At 36.4% G+C, this 14,877-nt stretch overlaps 1 protein-coding gene across 2 annotated transcripts in view; it reads left to right on the top strand.

Annotated features, from left to right (window-relative positions):
* Positions 1-14,877, top strand: part of tnr (tenascin R (restrictin, janusin)) — a 213,418-nt gene that overhangs the window by 181,737 nt on the left and 16,804 nt on the right. For both annotated transcript variants that reach the window (XM_044134450.1, XM_044134451.1), the window contains exons 22-24: positions 186-305; positions 2,065-2,208; positions 11,235-11,365. In XM_044134450.1, the coding sequence (XP_043990385.1) occupies positions 186-305; positions 2,065-2,208; positions 11,235-11,365 (395 nt within the window). The remainder of the gene's footprint in view (positions 1-185; positions 306-2,064; positions 2,209-11,234; positions 11,366-14,877) is intronic.

Genomic DNA, 14,877 nt, shown 5'->3' with positions numbered 1-14,877 from the left:
GTCTGTGCAATGTTATAGGCAACAGGCATAAATCTGTGCAAGTTAGTGTTCATGTGTCTTCCATTTTTCATCAGTCATTTTCATACCAAATCTTTAACCTTCTTTGATTCCAAAATTGTTCTCTTTTACCCTCTTTGCATAAAAACGTCCACAGTTTCAATGCACTTTTTTTTGTATATGCATAGCCATGGACATGCCTGCAGAATTGACAGCCCTCAACATCACTCCACAAGGAGCCCTCCTGAGGTGGAACCCTCCCCTGTCCAACGTGGACAACTACGTGCTGACCATCACACATAACCAGCGTGAGTTGTCATTCACTTGCTTTTATTCGTTTGCTGTCTGTTATATCCTCAACTAATAAATTAATAGATGCCAAAAGGCAACAATTCCACAGCTGTTATCTCTTGCATGAAGTACTTCAATCTATTTAAGGTTTTTAATTTCTGGGATATTTCTTGTGTGACTGCCAAAGTTCAAGACATCAATTTAGAACTTTTCCAAGCTACAAACAATGCCGTTGTTAAAGAACATAAACTTTGTATTCAGCTCTTGTCTTCTGTGTCCAGATTTGAAATGAAGAGTCGGGTTATTTTTTAACTAATGCTGTGATACAAAAGCAGAAAGAGCTGATGTTCTTCTTAAGCCAGCAAAACACAGATTGAGTAGTTATTTAACACATGCTTTTTAGGACCTCTCTTTATATTTCTAGAAGATATGGTGGAAAAGTGACTGCAGAGACACTTCGGATTGCTACTCCTTTAAATTTTACATCATTTGGCTGAATAGATATATACATTTCTTCATAGGTTAGAAGGCAACCAAATTATATCAGACAGAGAGATGTATCTGATACAAGATAAGAGTATGTGTATGCTGAACAGATATTTGTAAAAAAAAAAAAGAAAAAAGAAAAAAAGAAAAGAAAGAAAGAAAAAAGCATCAACCAGGATTTGGAAAAGTGCAAAGTAAGGTTTCAACACATTCCCTTGAATCTTAATATGGCCGATCCAGATCAATAAATAAATACTCCACTGCATTACAAGAAAGATTTGTATCGACAGGAACACCCACATGAAATCCATAAAAGCAAACCTACATAAATAGCAAAAAAGGGTGTGTTCTTCATCACTTTGTGTCACTTTGTGTCACTCTCAGCCACTTGAGTGCCATTAAGTGAAATATATATTTTGTTATAAAGGAGAATATTATTGCATGCAAGTTTTCAAAATTTTTTTCTTGCAGTGACAGATTTTGCATATCACATTGGTATAAGAAATAGAGAGCTTTGTTGTCCATCAAGTGCCGTGTGCAAAATGCTGCACCACAGTGCTGTGTTTTGTTAAAGATTTTTATAGAATCAGTTAAACACAACAAATAAATTGTCAAATATGTAAGTTCACAAGACACTTACAGTTGTGATAACAAACTAAACTTCTGTATATCTGTAATATATGTTTCCACTTCTATGTATTAGTTACAAAATGCACAGCTGATTCGATTTTGAAAAGACTTTAGTTATTTTGGAAAGAAGAAAGGGCACATATATTAGTTTGTAGACATACAGATCTGGACATAAAAGACGACTTGCTGCTGTAATGGCAGCAAATGCTTGTGCAACAAAGTATTGACTCATAGTGACTCAAAATATTGTCACACTTTTATTTGTAAAAAAAAAAAAGTTCTTCCAATTCACAATTTCTCATAGGACAGTGGTTCCCAAAGTGTGGAAACCACTGTGGGACGCAGTATGGATGAATAAAAACAGTTACACAAAAGTGTTTCACTGTAAAGATGGTTTGTAGTGGGTTTTGTTGCAATCTAAAGTGTGAAATAAACTTCAGTAATGTTTGAAAACAAAATATGTGTATAGGTTTATGTCTTGTTGAACAATGTGTGTGCCCAGTTGATTCCTTTTTCTTTTTTGGGGAGGATTTTATTGTAATCCCTCCCAAAAAATCTTTGGAGACCAGTGGGGGAGTCCCAGAAGAAAATCTTTAGGAATCACTGTCATAGGATAATAAAGAAGTCCTTGTTGGCTATTTTTTCTCTCTTTATTTTTAGTGACAGCAGACACTTTCCTGGTTGAAGGAAACAAGCATGAACACCAGCTGTCCAACCTCAAGCCAAGCACCACCTACTCTGTGGCCCTGTATGCCACCAAAGGACCCCTGACAAGTGGCACTGTGATCACCAACCTTCAGACACGTATGGGTTAAATTTATTTAGCTGGTCTCAGCACACTCGGTTCCACTCTGCCTCGTGGTTATCAGTGGCACCTCACAGTAGGACGCCCTCTCTCATTCTGATTCAGTCCATTCTGTGTCAAATTGAGATGTTTCACACTGTTTGGACAAGCTCTCAGTGGGTGCATAATTTAATTCACGGGAAAAAGTTTTGCATGAATAAGTACTATTTTAGACATTCATGGAAATCTTTTCTTATGCTTTTTGTTTCTTGGAAGTCAGCTAGTGTTTTTATTGTCACAGAAGATGTACAAATGTTTTTTAGAAACATTTTTAGACAATGTCTTTAGAAACATGCTCAGATTTAGCCTGAACAAACTCAGTTTTGGTTTTATTTGATCATACCATAACAACATGTTAACTCTTTTTAGATAAAGGTCGTCATGAGTATGGTATGTGGATAGTTTTTCAACGTTTAACCAAAGTTGCATATCTTTTAGACTGAAGACATGTTCATATTTTGTTATTTGGGGCTAGCAGTGTATCTATTGATATGGCTGCAATTGTTATTTAAATTCTAAGTATTAGTTTTGACCATTTTTTCAGCTATCAAGGTATTGGCTATTTCTGCTCTATATGACATCATTTGTTGAAAAAAAAAAATCCAACAAAGCCTACAGTCATTTCAATACTTTCCATATATTTTTGTTTTAGAGCATCTATCCTTCCATTATTTTACATGCTTATCCATACTGGGGTTGGAGAGGCGCTGGAACTTATCTCCGGTGGTCTACGGGTGAGAGGCGGGGGTCGCAAGTCCACTGCAGGGCAACACAGAGAAAGACAGGACAAACAGCCATGCTTGCACACACCCACACCAAAAGAAAAATTAGAGAGACCAATTAGAGAGACCAGTCAACATCACACTCATGTTTTTTGACTGTGGGAGGACACCGGAGTACTCAGAGAGATGCACAGGGAGAACATGCAAACTCCATGCAGAAATTTGATGCAGGACCTTCTTGCTGCGAAGCAACAATGCTACCAACTGCACCACTGTGCAGCCCCGTTTTAGGGCTTATTGTGATGGACACAGGACAAAGCTACAAAAAAATTCAATTTAATACAAATGATTTTCTGGACTTCATTCATTTTTCATCGAGCATCGGATGAAAAAATCTGCACATTCTGTCTGATTGATTTCTATCCTTTTTACGAGGATAGAAGGGATTTGAGAGGGTTCAATGAACATTCCTCCACATTTTTTCGATCCAGTTTCTGATCCTGTCAGCAGAGTTACAGAATTCTCTCACCTAAAGTCCATGGAGATGTCACTTCTTATCTGGATCCCATTCTCTCAGCCAACGGGCACGGTGAACATCCAGCTTCTTAAATCTCTCTATATTGAAGAAGTCTCTTGTGTCTGGCTTGAACTGCTCTGAGGAATGTTAAGAGGCAATATATGTCTGTCCAACAGCCTTGGATGTTTGGTTTCAGATACCACCTGGGACCAAACCTCAATGTAACAACAGAGAGTGAAAAGCTGTTTGCCGTGTTAAATCATAAGAAGTTTACATGTGGATGATAAGGAGGCACAGTCAAAAACTCTTCTACTAAAAAAAATTGAATGAAGGTATTTAATAGTAGGCTGGTAAAAAATCAATAAAGTGGAGGTTGCATGTTTTCTCTGTGCACTGGTGGGTTCCCTCCAGATACCCCTGCTCCATCCAACAGTACCACGCACTGTTAGGCTCTCTAAACTGTCCAAACTATGACTGTATGTGTGCATGGTTGTTTGTTCTGTGTGTCTGCGTGTTGCCCTATGACTGATCGGTGACTTGTCTAGGTTGTCCCCTGCGTCGAGTCCACAATCAGACCAGCCTCTTCCCTGAAATAGGCAGCCACCCCCGCAAACCTGAATGGATAAGCTATTATACACAATGGATGGGTGGAAGGAGATGTGAAGCAGTAAGAGACATGCAAGATGATATTTGATCATTAGGTGAAAATCTTTCTTTAAGCTTTACCAAATACTCCTGTTTTCTTTAGAAAGAAACCAAAGAAAGAGTAACACACAGACTGTATAAATCAGACTCTAGAAACACCTAAAGTCTGACCTGAAGACCTTCACTGTGAATGCCGGCAGATAATTATTATAAACAGGCATTAATTGGAAAGGGTATTCTGTTATAGAAAATAAAAAGTTAAAAATGATACATTCCTGACTGAAACACTATACTACTTAAAGTCACAGTAAAAAAAACATTGAGTCTAATTGACCGTTGGGATTTACCCAAACTGCATTTTTATTAAATAAATTAGTTTATTTATTTACATTAGTTTACATTAGTATACATTAGTTTTATTTAAATAAAAAATATTTATTAAATAAAAATGAATGTTTTATACAATAAATATTAATAAGGTTGACAAAAATCTTAATTTGGTAAAAATATTAATAAGATCGATGACAACATTTCAAACATGGTGGTCTGCCCTTGTTGAACTCAGGCTATACTGCTAGCTAAATTCCAATTTCATGTATTTTTCAGTCCAACTTCTTCCAATCACTTTCCCATTTTCAACACCAAGCCACATATGGCAAGTGTTGCATCATGACTCCAGTTGGCTTGAAAGCAAACATGTTGACATAGTGAGACACATTCTGAAGGCTGGTTTCACTTCAGACTTTTCTTCTATCACTTGTCTGTAACTTTATCTGCCAGCTTCTTGAGGATAGAATGCAATTAAAGTAATTGTTACTAGCTGTAGCTCTGAAATTCCTTTTTCTTGAGTTAGTGTGAGGAAAACAAAACATTCATCCAGCATTTTTAATCCCCCATGGTGCACAGTAGCTTCCTCTTTAATAAGAAACAAACACTAGGAAGGCTGCACAGACTTTTAGTTATTAATTTGGTTTAAAAAGGCACAGTATACATCTTACTATGTTATAATGCGAACAAAGTATTAGTTTCATAGGTCAGCCTCTTCAGTTTTTTTAAAATAAAAATGATGGAAAAATAAGGATATGCAGTTTGAATGTGTAGCATCTGTGATATACAAGGAGTTAGGCCATTGATTTTCCCCAACTGACTTGATGCCCTGTGAGCACAAGAGGAACATTTTGTTTTGCTTTGAGAATAATGCCGTGTAGAAACCATGAAACACTTGGGAGTCTATCTTTCCTGAATAAAAAAGAGAGTCTCTATCATATTTTTACAGCATCATTCAGGAAAGAAAAGTAATTTATGAAAGAAAAAGGATAATTGAAGTTTCATACAAGGTCTGTCTCCTTAAAAACATTTTTACCAATATTTAATTCTGTCATGTGAACTAAAATATAACACGTAGCAGGATTTTATAGTGCAGGATATTGAACCATAAATGCTGTGTGTGCTGTCTGGTGCATATTCAGCAGTAAACGGGACAGGAAGACACATTAAACTGAATCTTTTCTGCAAGTGTGTTTGTACATTTCTCAAAATGATTTTTCAGCTAAAATTATATAATTTTAATGAACAAAAACCATGTACGTGATTTCAACTGAATTAATGAAAATGTGTAACGGTGTCATCGTAAAAAAAAAGGATCATTACTTTCTCTACGTGCTCAAAATTATATATTTTTTATGGAGAAATATGGGGAGTCCTTTTCATAAATATTTTAAAGTGTGACTAATGTTATCACCTGTTTTATTGATAAATTGTCAAAATACATTGCTTAGGGTTCTATCTTAATATTTCTGTGCAAATCTTCAAATTTTGGCTAGTTCTGCATTATTTTCCATAAAAATGTCCCAGGTGTCTAAGACGACAGATCTTCTCCTGCTACCAACGAACATCCAAAGTTTGAGGGTGTGTAGAATGAATTGGAAAGTTTTTCTTATGCTTTTAAAAATCAATGTCTGTATATGTATAAAGTCCCATGTGGTTGGTAAAATAGTAAAGAACTTCAAACATCTAGAGAGGCAAACACTTAATCAGGACTAAGCATGTTTGGACAATTTATGCCAGTAACACTTTTTAGATCTATTTTTAATGTTTTAATGTCCTTTATTCTAGTCTTCACCAACCAACACAATGTGCATGCGACAAAATTTGGAAGGTAACTATAAATATTCAGGGTGTCACAAATGGAGCTGGGAAGCAGAATCCATAAAATATGTAGGGGTCACATTGCCCAAGGATTTTTCCAGGATTTGTGATGTCAACTATAGGCCCCTAATGTCAAATCAATATTAAATCTTCTCCTGCTTGGTTATAATTGCTTGAATCAAAGTTATTTTCTCATGGTCATTGCAATATATTTAAAACATCTGTGCAAATGCCAGTGATAGCTGCCCAAGCTAAAAGGTCAACAAAAGTTCTAGCTGTGAAACTTTTAAATTTTCTCCTAGGAATAAGTGACATTTCCACAAAGTCGCAGTGAAAGAGAAGAGGAGGGAAAAAAAGGGCCAATCACATCCGTTCACTTTTATTTATTTATTTATTTATTTATTAGTGATGGAGTTCTTTGTAGATCCCCAAACCTCTTGGACACAGCTGAGAGTGGTTTTGTTGTCTGGCCCGTACCCCTCAAGACAGCATGCCTCCCAGGAGGCTGATATTTAAGCTCTCAGGGTGGAAAATAGCAGATTTTGCTGCAGGTGTCTCAGGGTGTATTTTGACTGGAGTAGCAGGACTTTTTCTCTCATGTGCCTCAGTCAGCTTGTTGAGTAGTTACTGGTATGGCGATGAAGCAGCTATAATCCTTGCTTGGGGCAACTTCACACAGTCCTGCTGGATTTCTGTACTCCGAGTGTTAAGAGCTGCTATAGTACATAACCGCAATCTTACATTTTCAGGGAAAGGGTGTATTTCCGACTAGTTCCATGCTTGCTTTCAGCTTCACACAAAGTTTTGCTAGTTTTCAAACTGCTTGCAGCCCTAATTGTTCATATTTGAACTTAGATTTTCTTTTCTTATCTAGATTCATGTCATTATTATACATCTAGATACTTTTTTCACACCTCTACTGATGTGCTTTTTTGTAGCTGGTGGTGAAATGAAACCATAAGGAGAAGTCAATTTGTCCAATATACCTTGTAGCCTTCTTTAGTCTAAATTATGCACATGATGAAGATGCTATCCATGTAAAGTTCTACAGTTTAAAAATTATGTAGCTTTATGTTATTAAAGCTAAAGTTTAATCAATAATACTTTTATAACAAATTTATGTCAGATTATGATTTCTTGGTTAATGTCAAGTTGTCATAACAAAGACATTTTGAATAATGTCAGCTTTGTATTAAAAGTGTCATGAGTTACCGAATGACTCTATATGACAGCAGTCATAAATATTCATGAAGACTTACACATGTTCATGACAGGTGTTATGACCTGTTTATGACGGTGTCATGACAGACTTATTCACAACCCATCAAATAAAGTGTTGCCCAACACTTTATACTGAAAAAAATGCCTTTCTTGAAATAATCAGCAAGATTCCAGGTGATAATGTAACTAGTGTAACATGTTTTCTCAGTCTCTAATCACTTGTAGATGGAGAGAAATTACATACTGGGCTCAGTCAACCTAATATTGTTGCTATATTTTTACACGCTGCTGATGTATTTGGTTAGTTTTTGATTAGGTTTTTTAAAGTAGCTAGATTGCAAGAGTGCATATATTATGTTATCCATAGCAGGCATCCTCATGGTATTTTCATCACTTTAATTCATATTTTCTTTTCTTTAATTACCTGCAGAAAGTAAATGTATCTTGTATGCATTGTGAATACATTACCATTTACTTAGAAGAGGTCCCAGAGATGCCTCTTAAAAAATATATCTTTGTCCATCTCATATCATTACAGCAATTTACTGCAAATAGAGCTGCTTTCCCATCTGCTGCTTTATATTTGTGTGCGTTTTTTTTTTTTTTCATCCTCTAATGTTGTTGGCGTATTTAATGGATCATCAGATGTAGCCTAACCCATTCATCTCAGTTTTATTGTTCAAATCTCATGCTTGAATAAGGGTGTCAGAGCTGACACCTGCTCACCTGCACTATGCGCAAAGGTTTAATTGTGGGCGAATGAAATAGAGGTGCCAGACTTGATTGGAGAATGAAGAGGAAGGAAGAATAAAGACCGTTGTCCACATAACTCTCACCATCTGTGATCATCAACACAAGTGTTTGATGAGAATAACATATGGGGTCTTTTCACTGTTGCCCACAGTAGAAAAAAGCTGCAGTAGGGAGTTCTGAAAACACTGTGGACTAAATATTAAATTTTGAACAAGCACACCTTGCATGTCCCTTCCCCATCCTCACTGTTGTGCTACCGCCCTCCCTGAAAAGCTGCTCCTCCACGTCCAAACTGCAAAGAACTTGAGAAGTAGTTTGTTTTCCTGTAATATTGTTTCTAAACCATGAGCGCAGCAAAAACTCCCGCACTCTTGAGATTGTACGCGCTGTGTTGCTCGAGGATGATCGACAGACCTTCCTCCTAGCTCTGATTGATTGTTTCTGACCGAGTAGTGTATTTTTGCAAATGGCAGTAGAACCAAGGAGCCACAGAAACTTGATTTTTTTTTTTTTTTTTTTTAAAGATTGCCTCATATCCTACTGTCAGTGGTGGTTGTTATAATAAAAATAAAATTTTATGACTGTTAACTACTGAAGCTTTGAACCAGGCCTGGATAGGCTAATTGGAAGAAACAATATATTTTCCAGTGGGTTGGATTAATATTTGGGCAGCAAAGCTGTTTGAATGGGAACTGGAGGTGTGACTGAAACAATAATTTTGTTTCTTTGTTTTGCTGAAGAAAAATGTTGGCCCGGGTAGGAAAATTTAATGAGGCAACATTATAAATGATTTTACCAACAGAGAATTAAGTTGTGACAAAGAAACAAACACAAAAGAGGGTAGAAAAATAAAGATGGGGAAGATCTAAAGGCTAAAAGAGAAGAAAGCGTACCATTGCTCCAGTTCCTTAAAGATGTGATGTTGAAGAGGAAAAGATAGAACTAACTTTAAAGCAGGTTGCTGCTTTATCTGTTCCCTATCACACTAAAACACCTTTTGTTTTCTCTTTCTCACTTAATCTTTACACAGTTTTCACAGCTGTCGTTCATTACAGTTGATAAAAGACGTTTCACATCCATATGGAAGTTATCAGCATTGGTTCATGCTGTTAATTACAGAGCTGTCACTGATCACAGCAGTTGTGTGTACCTCAGTATTTAATTCACCAAAAGGTGGTGCCTCAATGGTGTGAATTTTCTTTGTGTTTATACTCTTTAATGAGGTTTGCAGGTTTGATTTTGGGTCATTCTTTAAACTAAAGTTTAATTTTCTTGTTCTTACAGAGGAGGTACTACTGTAGATATAAAAGCCACAGTCTGTGTTACAAAACAGTGAATGAAGAAGACGATGGCAAAAATCAAAACCCAGAAGGTGTATTTAAGAAAGGGACTGCAATGTATATAATATCTTCATTACATTTTCACCTATGCATTTTATTTGCGTTGACGCCCCTTCCTCCACAGACTGAGCTCTTTTGGGTGACTTACTGATGATGTGCCCTAGAGTCATGATGTAACTCCAGGAAACAGATTTTGTGTATAGAAGGTCATTTAATTTTTTTGTCATACAATAAAATGCAGTTACAGCTTGTCAATGCTTTCGGTGCTGTGCCGGTATATCTCACGTTGACTCTAAAAGGGTGATGTAAGGTGGAGAAATTGATGTGAACTTGCTTTTTTATGTGGTTTAAGCACCAACAAAGACTCTGTAATCAGGGCTTGTTCCAAAGTGTATAGGGACAAAAAATTATACATGAATAACGTGATGTAACATGCAATAAAACTTCGGTGGGCTTTCTTATTAACAACTCGGACGTTTGTGAGGCTATGATCTGTCTCTGACTACACAGAAAATTGCCTTGCTGCTGTTTGTACAAGTTCCTGTGGGGTTTCAAGATTACTGGAATGGTGATTTTACTTTTCTTGAAGTTGCCCTTCAGTGTGGTTGTTAATTTTGTCACCTTTCGTCCTCTTTTTCTGCTTTGAGTGTAAACATGACATGCTTCATTCATGAGTATTTTTCTGTCATCACTACTATCACGACAAAGCAAAAAATAAATAAAAATATCCCATTATGGAATATTTCCATTGTCTGTGTTTGTAAGGTGTAATATACAGTTGAAATTAGGTATTCACATGCAGTTTATAAAAAGATACATAACCAGTTTTTTTTCCCCCCCTTACTGTCTGACATTCAGCTAAACATGTTCTGTGTTATGTCCATTAGGATGGCTCAATTAATATTTTAGTTTTTTGTTTTTTTTTATTTCCTAAACTAATAGGTTAGAAAAATATTTCAGCATTTAAAAAAAGTAAAAATCTTTCTTCCTCTTTAGACATTTAAATGCACAATTAATGTAGCTATAATAAGTCCATGATGTCATGGCCTTGCAAGATTCGAAATGGTTAATTCACAATAGCTGAGTTTAATATCCACATAAGGCTATATGTAAAAGCACTCCAACATGGAGGAGTGCTTTATCAAAAAAAAACAAAAAAAAACAAAAAAAAAACTGTGAGACCTTGTTTATATGTTATAATTGAAATCTAACATAATTGGCTTCATTAGCTGAATGTGACATACATTTTTTTATTATTATTATTCAAAAACTATGGTTTGTAACCTTTTTGAGTGGACCATTAAACCAGTTTGTTTTAATGCATTAGGTATTTATCATTAAATTTTATCGGGGGATTCAAATGTTCAGTAGCTCATTAACATGTTGACATTTTCTTCAACACGTTTTTGGTTTCAGCATTAAGTGTTCAGCATTTTGCCCCAATAAAGAACAAAGACTCTGAAACATAGGAACGTTAACCTTTTCACATAATCATTATAGCATTTCAGAACTGCACTTCTCAAGTGTTTTAAAAGTTGTAAGCATATTTTTACTCCTATCTTTACAAAAAGTCCTAATATGACTTTTCTTTCATGAACTATTCCTCATGTAAAGTCATTTGTTTCCTCTGCTCTTGGCAGCCATGGATGCACCTGTGAACCTGACAGCCAGTGAAGTGAACCACCGCAGCGGTCTCATTTCCTGGCAGCCGCCAATCGCAGAAATAGACAACTACATGCTCACTTACAAAACTCCTGATGGCAGCCGGAAAGTAAGTTATATTCTATGGTTTCACTTTACCTTTTATACATAGGTCACAGCCGAATAGGTTGTATGTCCATGATCATTAACATCTGAGGTCAAGACAGAGTGTTCAAGTTCAGCAGTTCTGTGGAGTCACCTGTAAGAATGTAGCTAGAGGTTCTTTTTGACGGAAAGTAGAAAGTAATTATTTGCCGATATTAAAGGACATCTAAAATAAAGACCCAATTATTTAACGTTTTCTGTGATTTTCTACACATTTACATAGAATTGGGGAGGTTTAAAAATACAAAAATACACTGACTGTTTTTACAATTATACATTAGAGAATATACATTTTATCTTTCACTCAGGCTGTATATGAGTTGTTCATCAACACTGACAAATTGTTTCACACCAAAGGGAGACACATGATAAAATTGCCTTTTGGATAGAAGTATCACCGTAATATGCCTCAGCAGAAACATTGTTTATTTTGATCAAGGGTTTTGATGTGACTGAGTGATTGTAATGAAGTACATTAGTGAGAACTGTGTGCTTAAATCCACCTGCAGAGACCTGCCGTGGCGACGAGCCACAAGTCTACTTGGTTCTGAGCACACAATACCACAGTGACCTTGTAAATGTACCATTAGCCACGTGGTTGCTCATTGGGGATCACTAATACACAGAAAATGCAAAAGTAAACTTTCAAAGGATTAATTTAAAATTCTGTTTTCAAAGCAAAAAACATTAGCATTTCCCAGTTGCTGTCTGCAGGATCATGTTTGTATTGAAGTAGAATAGCAAATGATGTATGCCCATTCCACACTTTTATATGCACTTGAGTCTTAATTTAAAATGTTTTAACTGCCTTTCCTTGTACAAAGGACACTGTAACAGTGCCTTCTGCTGCCAACTTAGTCCATCCAGCTACCCGCTGTATTTCACTTTCAATTAAAACCAGACAAATACATACACCAAATAAAAAGACATACACCAAATAAAAATACATACACACATTTTTTTCTCAGTCTTAAGTTCAATTAGACCGAACATCTCTTGTTTTAGGTTAATTCAAATTACCTAAATTATTATTTGGTCAAACTTTTGGGTTTCCTTCAACAAGCTTCTCACAGTACTTTGCTGGAGTTCGGATCCATTCCTCCAAACAAAACTGGGATTCACCATAGGATTTAGATGAGTTCTTTGTGATGGTCATGCCAAACATTGACTTTGTTGTCCTTAGCCACTTTATAACCACTTTGGCTGTATGCTTAGGGTTATTATCCCTCCTGCAGCAAGACAGTCCCACAATATGATGCTGCCACCACCATACATCACATTTAAGATGGTGGCTTACAAGCATCCCTGTTTGTAACAATGATCATTATGGCCATCAGATCAGAGGACATGTCTCCCAAAAAGGTCTTTGTCGCTATATGCATTTGCAAACTCTAATCTAGCTGTCTTTATATTTCTTTTGTGTGAATAGATCTGGAAAGAGGAACTGAAAGAGACAATAATCATTCTTTATACAAGCTTCTGTCTTTGAAGATATTAAAAATAATTAATTTATATCTTGTCTCTCCTTTTTGTGGCATTTAGTAAATACAGATAATTTTGTTCATTCTATCTGACCTAAAACAAGAGAAATTTGGTCTGATTTTACTTCAGCGGTGAGGAAAAATGTGTCTTTTTATTAAGACTATGTAAACATCTGGTTTCAACTGTAACTGAGATGGGTCCCGAGGGTAACAGACCCATGAGGGATGAGGGAAACTTCGACATTCATCTCCCCAGCGACTCTCTCCAGGTCATTGCGGAGGATTTAAAAAAATTCCTGGACTAGCAGAAATATATGGTCTCTACAGTCTCTTCTTGAGGGCTTTAGGGCTTGGCAGTAGTATTCATACTACTTCTATCTCTGGATTCCACTGAGATTTAAAGTTTTCATCCTAGCTTCTAATGAGGGCATAAAACAGAAGATAGTTTACACTCTTTTCATGCTCAAATACAAATTAACCAAACTATTTGCACATTCCTTTGGAGTACAGTTATTTAAATAATTGCACAGTATTTATGTTGACATTTTGGCCTTTTATTTTCGATTTTATATTTTGGGGAGTCTACTTGCTTTGTATGCAGTGTTGGCATAGTTACTTTGAAAAAGTAACTTTAATCGGACTACTGATTACTCCTTGAAAAAGTAACTTAGTTAGATTACTGACTACTTTTTTTGGAAAGTAACTAAGTTACAATAAAAGTAACTTTTAGTTACTTTCAGCAGCTGCTAACAACAAAGCTCAGCCTCCTGTGAAAATTACATTGAGCTTTGCCAATTCTTAATTGTAATTTATTTTATAATGGTAACATCAACAATGTGTCTCCATTGATAAGGTTGAACTGAAGAGGAGATTGTAGAAAAAACAGTACAAAAAAATAAAAAACCTGAGTAATTTGTGTGGTCCACTGTTGTCTGGAAAACTCTAAGAAAGATTGTAAAGCCGCCCCCCCCCGCCCCCCTCCCCACCTCCAGGTTCTGTGTTACGGCCCTGCGTTTGGTGTCGCAGCGCACAGAGCTCCTCCTGCAGCTCCACAGCTCAGATGGCTGCACAGATTTGTGACACTTATCGTAATAGTGGCGTTAAATTGCCATTATAATCATTGCCAACTACGGACACGTTCATTAGTGGCTGTTTTCACGTTTATTGCGCTGTTCATATTGGTCTCGATGTTTGCAGTTTTCTGGAGCGCAACGCGAAGCTCGACGTCATTCAGAGGTAATATATTAACTTGACATTAACAAAGACACAGCGGGACGGATCATCGGGGAAATGATGGACAGGGAGAGACTGAGTAAAACTACCTTAATGACGGACAAACTCTGGGATTTATTATGAGTCTCTGCTTATTTCCAAACCCAAATGAGCAACTTCGCGTTCAAAAACGAGCCAAAAAAGGCGCAACCCGCCACTCATTAAATCTGCAAGCGACTTAAAAAAAAAAAAAAATGAAGCCCAAAGCCGTTTATAATAATCGGACTTGGCGACAAAAACTCAAAATAATTCCAGTTTTTCCACCAACAAAATGCGCGTCTCCCTCCATTGTTTACATTTCTGTCGCATAGAGACGTTGGTCACTCGACGAGACGCGTAGAGGAAATACGATTAAATAACAAAAGAAGATAGTAACGCACAGTGATTTTGATAAGTAACTGTAGTCTGACTACTCGATTTGAAATAGCAACGCGTTATATTACTCGTTACTGAAAAAAGTGGTCCGACTTTCAGTAACGCGTTACAAATTAACGCGTTACTGACATCACTGTTTGTATGTCACTTTGCTGCTGTAGCACCATAATTTCCCTATTGTAGAATTTCTATTCTACTCTCTGTCTGCACAGAAGACGAAACATGAAAACAACAAAGAAATAAAATGATTTCTTATTTCAGTTTTTGTAACCGTGTTGTTCCAGAGGGTCAAATTGTTCACAATGGGGGAAAAAAAGGAAATGTCTTCATAATTCATTTAAAAAGGCAT

The sequence above is a fragment of the Gambusia affinis genome, linkage group LG12 (genome assembly GCF_019740435.1).
Source record: "Gambusia affinis linkage group LG12, SWU_Gaff_1.0, whole genome shotgun sequence".
NCBI classification, from domain to species: Eukaryota; Metazoa; Chordata; class Actinopteri; order Cyprinodontiformes; family Poeciliidae; genus Gambusia; species Gambusia affinis.
Note: the sequence above shows the minus strand (reverse complement) of the source record. Positions and strands in the feature narration are given on the sequence as shown.